We start from the raw sequence: 14,685 nt of genomic DNA on the forward strand, positions 1-14,685 counted from the left end.
GCGGGGGCGAGAGGGCGGTGGGGAGCCCCTCACCCTTGCCTCAGTCCTTCAGGGTGGCCTCGGAGACACCCTGGGCCAGCAGCTCGGCCAGGACGTTGTCCAGGTAGTTGGGGTCGGGGTAGCCGTGGCCCGTCAGGTTGGACCCGAACTCGGTCTTGTGGTGGATCTCGTTCCACACCACTGTGTCTGACTCCCCCGTGGTGTTGGACGTGCCGATGGTGAAGATGAGCCGCCGGTCCCAGGCCACGATCAGCAGCTTCAGCACCTGCGGCGGGCGAGCACGGCCATTGCTCGCCCCCCCTGCACCCCCAGCCCTCCTCCCGCCTGGCACAGCACAGCCCCCAGCACCCCAGGGTAGGGGTTCAGCCCTGGCACGGTGCCTGTATCGTGACACCCTTCCCTGTGGTACATCCCAGCCCCACCCCAGCATTGCTATGTCTTTCCCATCCCACTCCATCTCATCCCATCTATTTCTCTTCTCTTCTCTTTTCTCTTCTCTTCTCTTCTCTTCTCTTCTCTTCTCTTTCTTCTCTTCTCTTCTCTTCTCTTCTCTTCTCTTCTCTTCTCTTCTCTTCTCTTCTCTTCTCTTCTCTTCTCTTCTCTTCTCTTCTCTTCCCTTCCCTTCCCTTCCCTTCCCTTCCCTTCCCTTCCCTTCCCTTCCCTTCCGTTCTCTTTTCCCTTCCCTTCCCTTTTCCCTTCCCTTCCCTTTTCCCTTCCCTTCCCTTCCCTTCCCTTCCCTTCCCTTCCCTTCCCTTCCCTTCCCTTCCCTTTCCCTTTTTTATCTCCCCTCCCCTCCCCTCCCCTCCCCTCCCCTCCCCTCCCCTCTTCTTCTTCTTCTTCTTCTTCTTCTTCTTCTTCTTCTTCTTCTTCCTCTTCTTCTTCCTCTTCTTCTCCTCTCCTCTGTTCCCATCCCATCATTTCTCTTCCCATCCCATCCCACCCCACTCCACCCCACCCCAGTGCCACCAGGGACACTCACCTTCCTGCCCTTCTCGTTGTCGGGCAGGTAGCAGTGCCGCGGGAAGCCTCGTGCCGTGAACTTCTTGCCGGGATTGGGGTGCTCCGGGCCCTGGGTGGGAGGACAGCGGGGTGAGCAGGTGGCACAGGGTGGGGACACCCACCCCAGCATGGGGTCCCTGGGGCAGCAGGCGCAGGTTTCTCACCTGGATACCGGTGGGGATGTCGTAGACAATCCGGATGGTTTTGGAGTCGGTGTAGCCAGGCAGAGAATGGGGGATGAGATGAAACTCCATCTTCCCAGGGGGCTGCGTCCCCGTCTTCTCCCCATAAATGGCCTTACAGGTGGGGCACTGCAGGCTGCCATCCTGCACCGGCACCAAGGGGACATCAGAGACAGCACCCAGCCCCCCAGCACCCACCCAGGGGACGCGTGACCGCAGGGACGGTGTCCCCAGGGGGGTCCCAGCTGACCTTGTTGCCGTTGTTGTACATGGCCAGGAGGCAGAGCAGGTGGTACATGTGCCCGCACTTGCCCAGCTTGCCCACCAGCTCCGGCTTGATGCTGCGCTGGCTGAGGACGCCCTCGTAGCCGGAGGAGGTGACCAGCCGCTCCATGCAGATGGTGCAGTCCTGGGGGGCACAGGGTGGGATGGGGACATCGCCCCAGCTCTCTGCCCATCCCCAGAGCCCCAGGAACCTCCAGCAGCCCCTGAGCCCACACTCACCTCATCCGGGGGGTTCTTCACCTTCTGGATGTAGCGCCGCACCACGTCCTCAGGGGCCTTGCCTGCCGCAGGCAGAGAGGGTGACGCCATCAGAGCCTGCCCACGGTGTCCCCAAACCCCTGCCAGCCCCGCCACCAGGATGGGGACAGCACAAGGAGGAGGAGGTACCAGCACATGGTACAGAGGAGCAGTGGGCATCACCCCAAAACACTCAGGTAAAGCCCTTGGGAGTCCCACCCCCATGAGTGGCAGCAGCAACCGTGCCTCAGTTTCCCCTCCAGCATGGCCAAGGGCGCACACAGAGCCACGAGTGGGTCCTTACTCTTTTTGAGATGCTTCTTCTTGGTTTTCCTGCAGATGCCATTGACACCGGGCACAGGTTTGATGTCGCTCTTGCTGACGGGCGGCGGGTGCAGGATGGGCTTGGGGGCGCGGGTCAGGCAGACGGGCAGCCCAGCAGCGCACATCAGGATGCCCGTCATCCCTGTGCCGGGGGAGAGATGCTGTCTGTCTGTCTACCCAAAGTCTGTCCATCCATTCCCACCTCCTGGCCGTGCCCCAGCACTGTGCCTTGCCCCTCCAGCCCCTCAGCCCCACGATGTCACCTGGCGGTGACACCCAGTGTCACCCCCTTACCTGCGAGGGCAGGATGGACAGGGCCGGTGCCATTCAGGTTCTTGACTGGGAGGGCCGGGACCCTGTGCAGAGATGGGAGGGGGCTCAGTGGGGATGGCAAAGCTGGCACTGTCCCCCCTGTGCATGGCATGTCCCCAGGGCAGGGTCCTCCTCATGGGACACGGGGAAGGATGTCCCCTTAGCAGCCATGGGGGTTCCTGTCCTGTCTCATGGGGCTGTCACCCAGTGCCATGTGTCCATCCCTGGGGACCCAATGGTGCTGGGAACACCTTGTCCTCCTTCACCCAGGGTGTGTGCCCCATCGGGATGTCCTGACAGCCATGTCCTTTGTGCTGCATCCCCCACAGGGACTGTCCCTGTGCCTTGTCATCTCATCCATCACCCTGGCCATCACTTCTACTCCCCCAGGGGTCCCCCACCCTCCAGGGCTGCCAGCACCAAGACCCTCAGGGTGATGGCACAGTGTCCCCCTGCCTGCTTGTGCCCGCTGACCCAGGGAATCTCCCATGTACGTGTGCAGCCACCGCCAGGCGTGCACGTGTGTGCAGCAGTGCGTGCACGCCGCTGGGTGTGTGCACCCATGTGTGCACAGTGCTGGGTGTGCACCCACGCGTGCAAGGCTGGGGGTGCAGTTGGCTCTGCAGGCAGATGTGAGTGGGAGCTGGAGGTTTGTATGTACAGCTAGAGACGTGGCTGTGCCCACGGGTGGGGTGGACAGAGGGAAAGAAGGAGGGATGAGTGGGGACAAGCGGGGAGGGACAGGGGGATGGACAGATGTGCGTGCAGGCAAGTCGATGGGCGGATGGACGGTTGGATGGATGACGGATGGATGGATGGAAAGCAAGAATGGATGGATGGATGGATGAATAGATGGAAGAAAGGATGGATGGACAGCCGGACATATGGATGGAAGGAAAGGGGCACACACTGGGACGGAGGACAAGGACGCAAGCCCCACAGGGGAGCCCTGCACAGTGCCCGAGCGCTCTCCTGCCCTGGGGGGCTGCCCCAGCTTGGCAATCTGGACAGCAGCCCCCGCCAGCTGTGTCATCCCCTCCCCGACCCCAAAACCCCCGCTACGATCACATCCATCATGGTGATGAGCTCGGCAGCGCTCAGCCCCTCATGAGCCAGGGCTGTGGGTGTCTCCTTCCCACACCCAAAGCAGCCTGAACCCACCCCAAGGTGGAGACAGTGGTGGAGGGTCCCCCCAACCCACCCAGCACTTCCCTGGTCCCCTCCTACCTGTCCATGGGGATGTGCAGGATGGGGCCTGCGTGCCGGGATGGGGACAGGGACAGCGATGGGGACAGGGACCGCTTGGCCCAGCGCCCAGCACGCGGAAGCGAAAGCAGCACGTCAGCAGGGGAAGGAAATGTGCTGGGACTGTCCAGGGGCTCAGCAAACCTGCCCCCCCTGCACCCACCAAACCGGGGTCGGATCCTGCCCCCTGGCACAGAGCTGGGAGGGATGGGACAGGCTGTCCCCTGGGACAGCTCAGTCCCCTCCAGGGCAGCCCCAATTGAGCACCCCGGGGCTGGATCTGGGCTGAGTGAGCAGCACCGGGGCTTTCCAGCCAGTGCCAGCCTGGTGCAGAGAGCCCCAGAGGACACCAGGGTGACCCACCAAGGGGACTTGGGTGCCAGAACAGTGACACCCACTGCTCACCCCACTGGGCGTCTGCTCAGCCACCCACATCCCCTTGGCGAGTTATTCCCATCCATGTAGGGGACACAGCCAGAGACCCGCCTGGTGGCACCAGGCCATGAGCTGGTGTCACACACTCCATGCTGGCCAGTGGGGACACAGGTCCCCTGGGAGCAGGCACTGCATCTCCTCCGGCTGGCACGGCACGGCACAGCACACCACGCTGCACAAATCACCGCAGCCCCTCCAGGACAAGCCAGCTGCTGAGGATGTCTCCCCTGCCACCACGTCCCCAGGGCGAGGCGCCTGGGGCTGGAGGTGACACAGCACTGGCTGCTTGTGCAAGGTGACAGCAGGAAACAAGGCACCTCCACCTCCCTTTTTCCTCCGACTCTGTGCGCCCACCAATCTGGTGACACCACCGCCGTCCCCTTCCCCTGGCCACCCCCCCAGCCAGCTTACCCCGGGGGGACGGTGGCACGGGTGCTCAGTCCACCCCCCCGCTGCGTGCCGGGCCGGTTGAGGTTGTTGAGCCCGGGCAGCGGCGCCGTGCCGGGGACACTCTGGTTGGGGGCGAATGCCCCGCTGGGCACCCGCAGCCCCTCGCCCTTGGCTGTGCCACCCGCCACCGCCACCGTCCCCGTCCCCGCCGGCCACAGAGCCGCTCCAGCAAAGGTGCTGCTCTGGCGCACGGCCCCTGGGTAGAGCTTTCGGCGCTGGGACGCCAGGATGGCGTTGGAGGCGGCACGGGTGCTGTTGACCAGCAAGCACTGGGGACAGGAGCAGGGTGTCCCCGTGCTGGTCCCCACCGGCCACGACTGCGATTTGGGGATGGAACCCATGGTGAGGGGATACGCCAGGTCCATGCGGCGCCGGAGCCGGCGCTTGCGCTGGGTTTGCCGGTTCATTTGGGACATGCTGCTGAAGTAGATGAGGTAGCAGAAGCCCAGGGAGGAGAGGTCCAGCCAGGGGTGCTGCTTCTCGTAGGCGTTCTGGATGGTGATGCAGATGTCCATGTCGTAGGGCGTCCAGGAGCTGTTGTCGTTCTCCCACTCCCACACGATGCCCTTCCCTGGGGCTGAGGACGGGTCGTAGAAGTTCCTCCGGACGGGGCGCATGGTCCCTGGGGAGACAGGGGGGTGAGCACCCACGGGGTCCAGCACCCCAGGGTGCCAGCAGAGACACTCATGACTGCATGTAGGTGTGCATGTCCTTTTTCCCAGTTTGTATTTTCACACTGAGGGTGGTGAGAGCCTGGCCCAGGTTGGCCAGAGAGGTGGATACCCCATCCCTAGAGACATCCCAGGCCAGGCTGGACGGGGCTCTGAGCACCCTGAGCTGGTGCAGATGTCCCTGCTCATGGCAGGGGGGGCACTGGGGGAGCTGGGAAGGTCCCTTCAACACAAACCCTTCTGTGATCCACTGTGACGGATGCAACATCCACCCCTCAGGGATGGGGGTGCAGAGGCACTTTGGGGAACAAGCAGCTGCTCTCACCCTCCCCAAAGCACCCTGTGGTGCAGGAGGGGTGACGGCCATCAGTCCCCAACATCGGCACCCGCCTCCCTGCGCCGAGCAGCCGCAGACACAGCGTGCGATGGATCGATCGATTGTGTCTGCAGGGCTGCGCCTCCCCGGGGACTCGTGCGGCTCAACAATCCTCCGTCAGCGGTGGCGGCTTGGCCACCGGCCGGGATCACAGCCCTGGGATCACAGCCCTGGGATCACAGCTCCAGCTGCCGTGGGAAGGACGAGGCTGCTCGGCCCCCAGCACCTTTTTCCATCACTCAGCTCCAGGCCCATCTCCACCCCCTGGCCGGGGTCCCCGCACCATCCCTGGGGCGAGGGGGACATTTCCAGGTCAGGAGGGTTTCCTGACAGCTGCTGCGGTTCTGGCTGGCGCTGACAGTCACGGGAGCCAGGCGTTGTCCCCCGTGCACGGCCAAATCCTGACCCCTCATGCTTCTTTGTGACCAAGCTGGATGCTACGGCCCCCTCTGAAGCCCTGTGGGGGAGGCATCGCAGCCCCGCCTTGAGCTGTGGTCCTGGCAGTGCCCCTGCAGCGCGGTGCTTTTCTATCCCCTCGTCAGCACCGTTTGCCCAGCCCGATTAACGACGCTAATAACGGTCATTAATCATCACAGGCAGCAGAGCTCGGCCCCAGCTGCCGGCTGGTGCTGAGGCAGCTCTGCCGGCGGCCCCGCGGGAAGCAGGGGAGGCAGAGGAGCTGCTCACCCCCCAGAACCGCTCGGCCCCACTGCCCCTGCCCCATCCCCAGCCCCACCGCGGGTTCCTATCCGCACCCCGCTGCCTGCTCCTGCCCACGGCCTGCTCGCCCCGTGCTCTGCTTGTGCTCACATCCCTGCCTGCTCATGTCTGTGTCCCCCCGCAAGCTGCCCACATCCCGCATCCCATTCTCATCCACATCCTGCACCCGCCAGGCCTTGCATCTGCATCCCGCATCCCTCTGGTCCTTGCAGCTGCATCCCGCATCCCTCTGGTCCTTGCAACTGCATCCCGCATCCCTCTGGTCCTTGCAGCTGCATCCCGCATCCCTCTGCTCCTTGCATCTGCATCCCGCATCCCTTTGTTCCTTGCATCTGCATCCCGCATCCCTCTGGTCCTTGCAACTGCATCCCGTGCCCTGCTGCCCTCTCGCAGCTGCATCCCGCATGCCCCTGCCTGCTCACATCCCCATCCCACATCCTCCTGCCCCCTCACAGCCCCATCCTGCATCCCCCTGCCCCCTCACAGCCCCGTGCCACTGCCACAGAGCAGAGGAGGACAAGGGGAGGACACCCCACACACAGCTCTGGGTCGCCAAGGGCCACCAACTGCCCCCAGCCCTACAGCCCCCATCGCCTCCGCCAGCCACGCTGGAGCTGTGGGCCTGAGACAGCATCCCCAGGGCCAAAAGGAGGGGACGTGCGTCCCCACTTCTCAGAACGGGGTCACCTCATTTCAAACATTGCTGTTTTGGCTCGGGTTTCTCACTCCCCGGGTATGGCACAGGCCAAGTCCCTTGTCACCCCCAGCTTCCTGCCCACCATCCCTGTGCCCCAGGCCACAGCGGGCACCAGGAGCACCCTCATCACAGGCGACCCTCATGTTCCCAAGCACAGTGGGACCCCAGAGACATCTGGCAGCCTCCAAACCCAGCTGTCCCCAGGCCACAGGGCAGAGATGATGGATGGAGGCAGATACAGGGATGGGACACACAGAGATAACGATTCTGAAGATGATCTATGGGATGGGGTCAAACAGATGGCCAGGTCCCCTCCGGTGACATCCCTGGGGACAGCAAGGTCCCAGGAACAGCCATTTTGCTCCCAGTAGAGATATGTCACCCCCAAACCCAGCTGTGTCCCCCACCAGGGCACGTGTCCCCCAGGAGCACCCAGCACCATGACCATGGCAGGTCCCTGCTGCCAGAGGACAGGTCCTGGCCAAAGCTGGCAGGAGCTGGCATGGGGACAGCCAGGGTGTCCCGGTGGCACCCGCAGCCCTGAGTCAGCGCAGCCACTGCCCAGCAGGGTCGTGCCGGTGGCCGTGGCCGTGCTGACTCAGGGATGTGGGTGCCAAGCTGCCCCTTGCCAAGCCTGTGACTGGCTGAAGACCGATGCAGAGACAGGTTTGAAGGCAGAAGGGTGGCAGGTCCCTGGCTCAGTCCCCATCTCAGTTCCCAGCCCATCACAGGAGCCACATCCCCACGCAGGGTCATTTCCCATCACTGGTGACTGGGAATGGTGGCACTGGTGGCCGAGTAGGGGGGCATGGACTTGGCGGTCCTACTCTGGGGTGGCTCCTGTGTGTCCCCAGCAAGTCCGGGGGTGTCACCCAGTGTGTGGCAGGTCCCCTGCCCTCAGCAGCACCACACGTCCCAGCAGACAGGGATATAGAGGTGGCCAGGATGGCACCCGAACTGTCAAATCCCCCGTGGCAGAGCTGGCACGTGCCAGTTTAATGGGTCACACCATGACGGGGACACATTTAATGGGGCTGGGCTCAGTGGCAGCATGGAACCAGCTTTGATTTCCCCCGAGGACGTGTGGCCTGGATGTGTGCCGCAGCACGGCAGGCACCAACCACCGCGGCTGCAGCCAGCCCAGTGCCCACCACAGCTCCCAGTGCACACACTGGGGCCTCCCCTGTTCCTTGGGGACCCTAGATGGAGTCTCTTTGTGGGGCAGATGGGTGGCCAGTGAGACAGCTCCCACCACAGCACCCCACGGGGAGGGAGGGGGGATGGATGGACTTTGGGACACATCCCTCCAGGGCTGCGGTCCATGGTGGAGGGGGAGCAGAGAGGGGAGAAGAGAAGAAATGGGACAGATGGATAGAGGGGAGGAGACATGCAATAGGATGGAGGGACAGATGGATGGGCAGATGGATGGATGGATGGATGGATGGACGGACAGATGCAGGAATGAAGTAACAGACAAGTAGAGAGAAATTGGGAGGGATGGAAGGATGAAGGGACAGATAGTGGATTGGTGGAAGGACGGAACAACAGGCAAACAGATATGCAGTGAGATAGATGCACGGATGAATGGACAGATGGACAGATGGATGAATGGAACGAGAGGAAGATAGAGAGATACACATTGGGGTGGGTGGGTGGATGGATGGATGGACGGATGGAAGGAGGGATGGAGTGATTGAAGGATGGAAGGATGAGGGATGGGTGAATGGAAGAATGGATGGATGGAAGGACGGGTCGGTAGATGGGTGGATGGTGTTCCCGGCTCAGCGCCAGCCCTTACCCGTGTCCTGCCGGAACTGATGCATGGACTGGAGGTCGATGATGTACGGCGCCAGCTGGACGTCGACCTGCCCCAGCACCACGCTGCCGCGGGCATCCTCCTTCAGCACGTTCTCGATGTGGTGGCAGACGGCGGCCGAGTAGGGCCGCCAGCGCCCGTGCTCGTTCAGCCACTCCCACACCACCACCCGGGCCAGGTTTTGCGGGGGGAAGCCCAGGCCACCGGAGGCCAGCATGGCCCCTGCGCCCTGCCGTGCCATGCTGGGGGACAGCGGCTCAGCCTCGCGCGGGGGTCACCCGGAGCCCCTCCGAACGCTCCCCCCGGTTCCCACTGGGTCAGAGCTCAGCGGAGCAAACGCTGTGGGGCTCTGCAGGGGCAGGTGCTGCCAGCCAGGTCCCCGCCGTGCCCCAGCCGCCCCGTCCTGCTCCTCCGGGACTGCCGCACCGGGCTGGGGCCATCCATCACCCGGCACAGCTTCCTTGGCCCTTCCTCCTCACCGCGGCGCTGGCTCAGGCTCCAAAAAGCCACCGGGAAGCCCCTGGGCTGTGTCAGCTGAAGGGTGGATGCGGATGGTGCTGGGGACACACAAGCACGGTGCTGTCCCCAAGACACCTCCTTGTCCTCTTCCTCCTCGCGTCCCGCCACTCAGCCTACATCCTCAGTGGCTCCACAACTGTCCTGGTGGCAAATGACAGAGGTGTCACCTGTAAAACAGGGCCACGGCGCTGGTCACCCTGAGTATTGCCGCTTGGGTGGCAGCTGGGGGACTGTCCCCATCGTCCCCATGGAGCTGACAGGCAGCAAGGCCGTTGTGCCCGCAGCCCTGGCAGCATGGGCTGCCTGCCAGCCCTGCCCGGCTGCCGGCCTCCAACGTGACAAGGGGGACGAGGGGACGGGGGGACAGGCAACCCTGCTCACAGCCCTGGGGGGCTGGCAGGGACCCCACAAGGCCAGGAAGCCCCATTGCTCCCTGCCCAGGCAGTCTGGGTGCCGGGGAGCCTGCGGCCCCCCGAGCCCGCTCCAGCCGCCACTGATTTATGATCTGCACTGCAGGCATCGGGCAGGGGGAGATCCCGGGCTGCCCACCCTGGCCCCCTGCTCCCTAGCACAGCCTCTCGGCCACCCACAGCAGCCCCCAGCCCCATGGCAGTGGGTGGGGGGCTGGAGTGGGGGGGTTTGCTGCACAGCCGCCGTAGGCAGACAGACGCACGGACACAGTAAGGCACACACAGACACACTGACACAGAGACGCACGCACGGGCACACGCGCTGGCACACACACAGACGGTGACACAGACAGTGGGACTGAGACAGACGGACAGACACGGGGACCGTCAGCAGCACAACAACACCCTCCCCGCCAGGGACACACACACGCACACCCAGGCGTGCAGCCGTGCACCCTCACACCTCCACATGCGTGTGCACCCTCCCGCTCACCCAGCAGCCGCCGTGACCCCGAGCACCGCCGGGGCCGGGGGGACCCTCACCCCAACCCCGGCCCCCCCCGGGACCGTGCAAAGGGGACAAGCCCCGGTGACCCCCCCCGCCCCGGGGCCCGGCGGCTCTGAGGGGGCGACAAGGCCAGGCCCGGCCCCCGGTGCACGATATCCCCGGTACCCGGCAGCCCTCCGCGCCCCCGCTGCACGGCAGCCCTCGGTGCACGCTCCCCCCCGGTGCACGGTCCCCCCGCCCCGGTATACGGTCCCGGAGCCGGCACCCCCCGCCCCGCCATGGCCGCCGCCCGGATCGCCCGCGCCCCCCGCCGCTACCTCCGGCAGCCACAGCCGCAGCGGGACCCGCAGCCGCACCGGGAGCAGCGGCGGCGGCGGCGGCGGGCGCGGGGCCGGGCGGCGGCAGCAGCAGCGCTCCGGCAGCGCCAGGCAGCACGGGCACCGGCGGCGGCGCGCACGGCCGCGCGGGCACCCGCACCGGGGACACGCACCGAGACCGGGCACCCGCACCGGGGACACGTAGGGGACTGGGCATCCGCACTGGGGACACATAGGGGACTGGGCATCTGCAGCGAGGACACGTAGGGGACTGGGCATCCACACTGGGAACACGTAGGGGACCGGGCACATGCACTGGGGACACGGAGGGGACTGGGTATCCACACTGGGGACACATAGGGGACCGGTCATCTGCACTGGGGATACGTAGGGGACTGGTCACCCGCACCGGGGACACGCAGGGGACTGGACACACGCACCGGGGACTTGTAGGGGACTGGGCATCCGCACTGGGGACTCGTAGGGGACTGGACACACGCACTGGGGACACGTAGGGGACTGGGCATCCGCACTGGGGATACCTAGGGGACCAGGCACACGCATTGGGGACACATAGGGGACTGGGTATCTGCACTGGGGACACATAGGGGACCGGGCACTGCACTGGGGACACATAGGGAACTGGGCATCCACACTGGGGACACGTAAGGGACCGGGCACACGCACTGGGGACATGCAGAGGACTGGACACACGCACCAGGGACTTGTAGGGGACGGGGCATCCACACCGGGGACACATAGAGGACTGGGCGTCTGCACTGGGGACACACACCAGGACCAGGGACCCGCACCAGGGACAACACACCATGGCCAGGCACATGCACTGGGGCATACATGGGGGACTGGGCATCCACACTGGGGACAGGCACAGGGGACTGGGCACCCATACCAAGGACATGCACCAGGGGTTGGACATCTGCACTGGGGACACACAGAGGACTGGCCACACACACCAGAGATCTGTACCAGGACTGGCCACCCACACTGAGGCTGACCGTCCACACCAGGGACACGCACCAGGGATTTGGCATCTTCACCAGAGACATGCACAGGTGGCTGGGCACACACACTGGGGACACATAGAGGACTAGGCATCTGCAGTGGGGACACATAGGGACCGGATATCTGCACCAGAGACCTGTACCGGGACTGGGCACCCACACCAGGGCCAAGCACCCACACCAGGGACACACACTGGGGACACACATGAGTGCCTTGCATTGGGTACCCACACTGGAAACAGACACCCACAATGGGGAACCCCACCTGCTGTGGGCATCCATCCCCGGGACCAGGTGCCCCAGCCACACGTGCATTCACACTGGGCACAAGGCCTGGACCCACGCTGACATTTGAGACCCATATTGGGGACCCCCACCAATGCCAGACACCCACACCAGGAACCTGCACCCAGTGCAGGACCAGGTAGTGGCACCCACAGGTGTCCCTATGGGGGGCTGCCCCCCAAGTTGACCTGGAGGGGGACATTATCCCCCTTAGGGGCATAAGTTTCCCACAGGACCATAGGGAAACTGAGGCACGGGAGGTGGCAGGAGGCCCTGAGTCATGGAGACACCTCAGTGTCTGCCCTGCTCACCCCATCAACATCGTCCCAGTCCAAGGGCTCTCAGCTCTGCCTGCCGAGGGACAGATTTGGGGATGGAGGGGTTGTCACTTGTGTTCTGCCTGCAGAGTGACAGATTTGGGGACAGATCTGGGGGAAATGGGACCGTTGCTCTGACCATGCTTGCAGAGGGGACAGGAAGCTGTCACTCTGGTTGTGCCCATGCATTTGGGGACAGATTCGGGGCAGAAGGTTTTTTGCTCTGGCTGTACCCATGGAGAGGGCAGATCTGGGACAGAGGTTGCCTCTGTGGCCATGCCACTGGGAGGGACAGATTGAGGACAGATCTGGGGACAAACCTCTGGCCACATCGACCCCGCACCGGGCAGGGGACAGTCAGGGGCCGCAGGGGGGTGGCCCTGGGGGTGGCCGGGCAGCCAGGGCCACGGTGGCCTCGCAGTGCCACCTGGTGGCCTTGGCCACGTGGCGTGGCAGCCCGAGATGGCACTGTGAGAGTCCCGGCTGACGGGAGCACCGAGCCCCAGCTTGGTCCCTGTCCCAAGCATCCCCCTTGTCCCTGTCCCCATCCCCACGTTGGGACTGGACTCTGTGTCAGCCCGCATGGGCAGGAGCCACATGCTGCTCCATCCCTGCAATGAGCTGCAGCCCGTTCTCAGCGCAGGAACCAGCCACGGGCAAATGGGGCTGGGGGCTGGCATGCAATGGCACAGCTCACTGTGGGTGCTGATAGGCCATAATTGCCATGACAAGCCCCAACTGCCCCCCTCAAATGAGCCTCATTTAAGCTCAGCTCTGATCCCTGCCTGGGCTGTGGCATGGGGACCTAGAGCTGGGACATGGCATGAGGACACGGAACCAGGGCAGGGACCTGTAACTGGGACATGGGATGGGGACACAGAGCTGCAATGGAGACACGGCCCGAGAACCTGGAGCAGGTTAGGGACATGGAATGGGACAGGGATCTGGAACTGGGCCATGGCATGGGGACCTGAGCCTGGGACAGACGCATGGCATCAGGACCTGGAGTTGGGCCAGGATATGGGGACATGGGCTCGTGGAAAGGACCTGGGACAGGAACATGGTACCGGCACCTGACACTGGGCTGAAACACACCTGAGGAGTCCTGCAGGGGTCCAAGCCACCAAGCAGAGGGTGGGCATGGATGAGGGGACCCCAGGGCCAGGTGTGGGTCACTCAGGGGAGCCTTGGGGACAAGGTCCTGTGCAGCCTGAGGCTGTGCCACATGTGCTCAGCTCTAGGCTGGGGACAGCCTGGGACAGCCATCAGGGAGCAGCGGGAGTGGGGCTGCCCCACTCTGGGGGACAAGACAGGGCATCCCAGTGCCTGCAGCCCCCCAAAGCCCCAGGCTGTTGGAGGGAGCCTGCCGAGGCAAGCAGGATCTGTCCCGCCAGTGCTGAGCCCTCATAGCACCCACACCTGGGGGGGGACACGTGTATCACCCCATGCGATCCCCATCCACCCCCACTGGACCTGGGCGCCCGAGTGCAGCCTTGTTTAGTCTGAGGAGGAGCGTGGGTGACCTTCGGCTCCTCTGAGCATCCATGAGGATAAACATCATGTCCCAGGCCCTGTGACAAGGACACACTGGGGGCCAGGCTGCCAGTGGCGCTGTGGGGGGCACAGGGAGGGGTTTGGGGACGCCCCTGTTTTCTAATCACCAATGGGGTGGGTGCCAGCTGGGGTGCCGGCAAGGATACCCTTGGGGAGATGGGGCCATGGGTCCTCCCAGGTGTGGGTGTGTGTTTTGGGGGTGCATTCCCTCCCCATATCAACTTACTGCCCTGCCCAGAGGAGGGTGGCACCCAAGGGTGGGGGGACCTGTTGGGAGCACTCCCTCATCTCCTCCAGCAGAGAGTCCTCCTGCTTTGCTTGCCCCCCCGCCACAAGTCCAGCTTCAGGCCTTCCAGGGCTCCCCCCACGCTGGGGTGGGGGGCAGACAGAGCGCAGCCCTGCCTTGCACACCCCCACCCCATAGACAGGGAGCCCGGACTCCTGGGTTCCCCGCTGTCTCCATGGGAAGGGATGCAGCGGGTTTGCAGATGAGCTGCCGGCAAGCGGCCGAACGCCTGGGTCCCCTGTGCAGGCAGGGCGGGTGGGTGGGTGCTGACAGCATTGATCAGGGCTGAGGCCCCCACCCGCACCCACAGCACAGAGGAGTGGGGGGTCCTGGGGTGCTGCCGGTGTGGGGATTTATCCCCAGACACAGACAGACACATGCTGCCTGTAGGGCCCCCATGTCCCCCCATTGACACCCCCGGCAGGGACCACCCACGCATGCCCATGTACACACGCAGTCTCCCTGCATGCCCCAACACAGGGACCACACACACACATGCATGGAAGAGGCAGCCGGAAGAACAGCCGGAGAGAGACAGGCGGATGTGCATACACGGATGTACACACGCCTGTACACACACACAGACACACATGCACCGCGTGTGCACAGTGACACGAACAGACCCGCAGCACATCACACGTAGATGGGCAGATGGGCACAGGGGTGTGGGCATGAGGATGTGCAGATGTGCGAACACCTGAACACACGTGATGTGCTC

At 64.3% G+C, this 14,685-nt stretch overlaps 1 protein-coding gene across 1 annotated transcript; it reads right to left on the reverse strand.

Moving 5' to 3' along the window:
* Positions 1–40: 40 nt before the first annotated feature.
* DTX1 (deltex E3 ubiquitin ligase 1) lies at positions 41–8,990 on the reverse strand (the record flags this gene model as incomplete). The annotated part of the gene is made up of 9 exons (XM_080355580.1): positions 41–265; positions 980–1,069; positions 1,164–1,325; positions 1,432–1,590; positions 1,686–1,747; positions 2,008–2,169; positions 2,322–2,383; positions 4,431–5,091; positions 8,732–8,990. 9 exons carry the CDS (start codon positions 8,988–8,990, stop codon positions 41–43), a joined length of 1,842 nt encoding a protein of 613 aa, XP_080211706.1.
* Positions 8,991–14,685: the final 5,695 nt, after the last annotated feature.

This window comes from Nesoenas mayeri (genome assembly GCF_963082525.1).
Source record: "Nesoenas mayeri genome assembly, chromosome: 17".
Classification (NCBI taxonomy): domain Eukaryota; kingdom Metazoa; phylum Chordata; class Aves; order Columbiformes; family Columbidae; genus Nesoenas; species Nesoenas mayeri.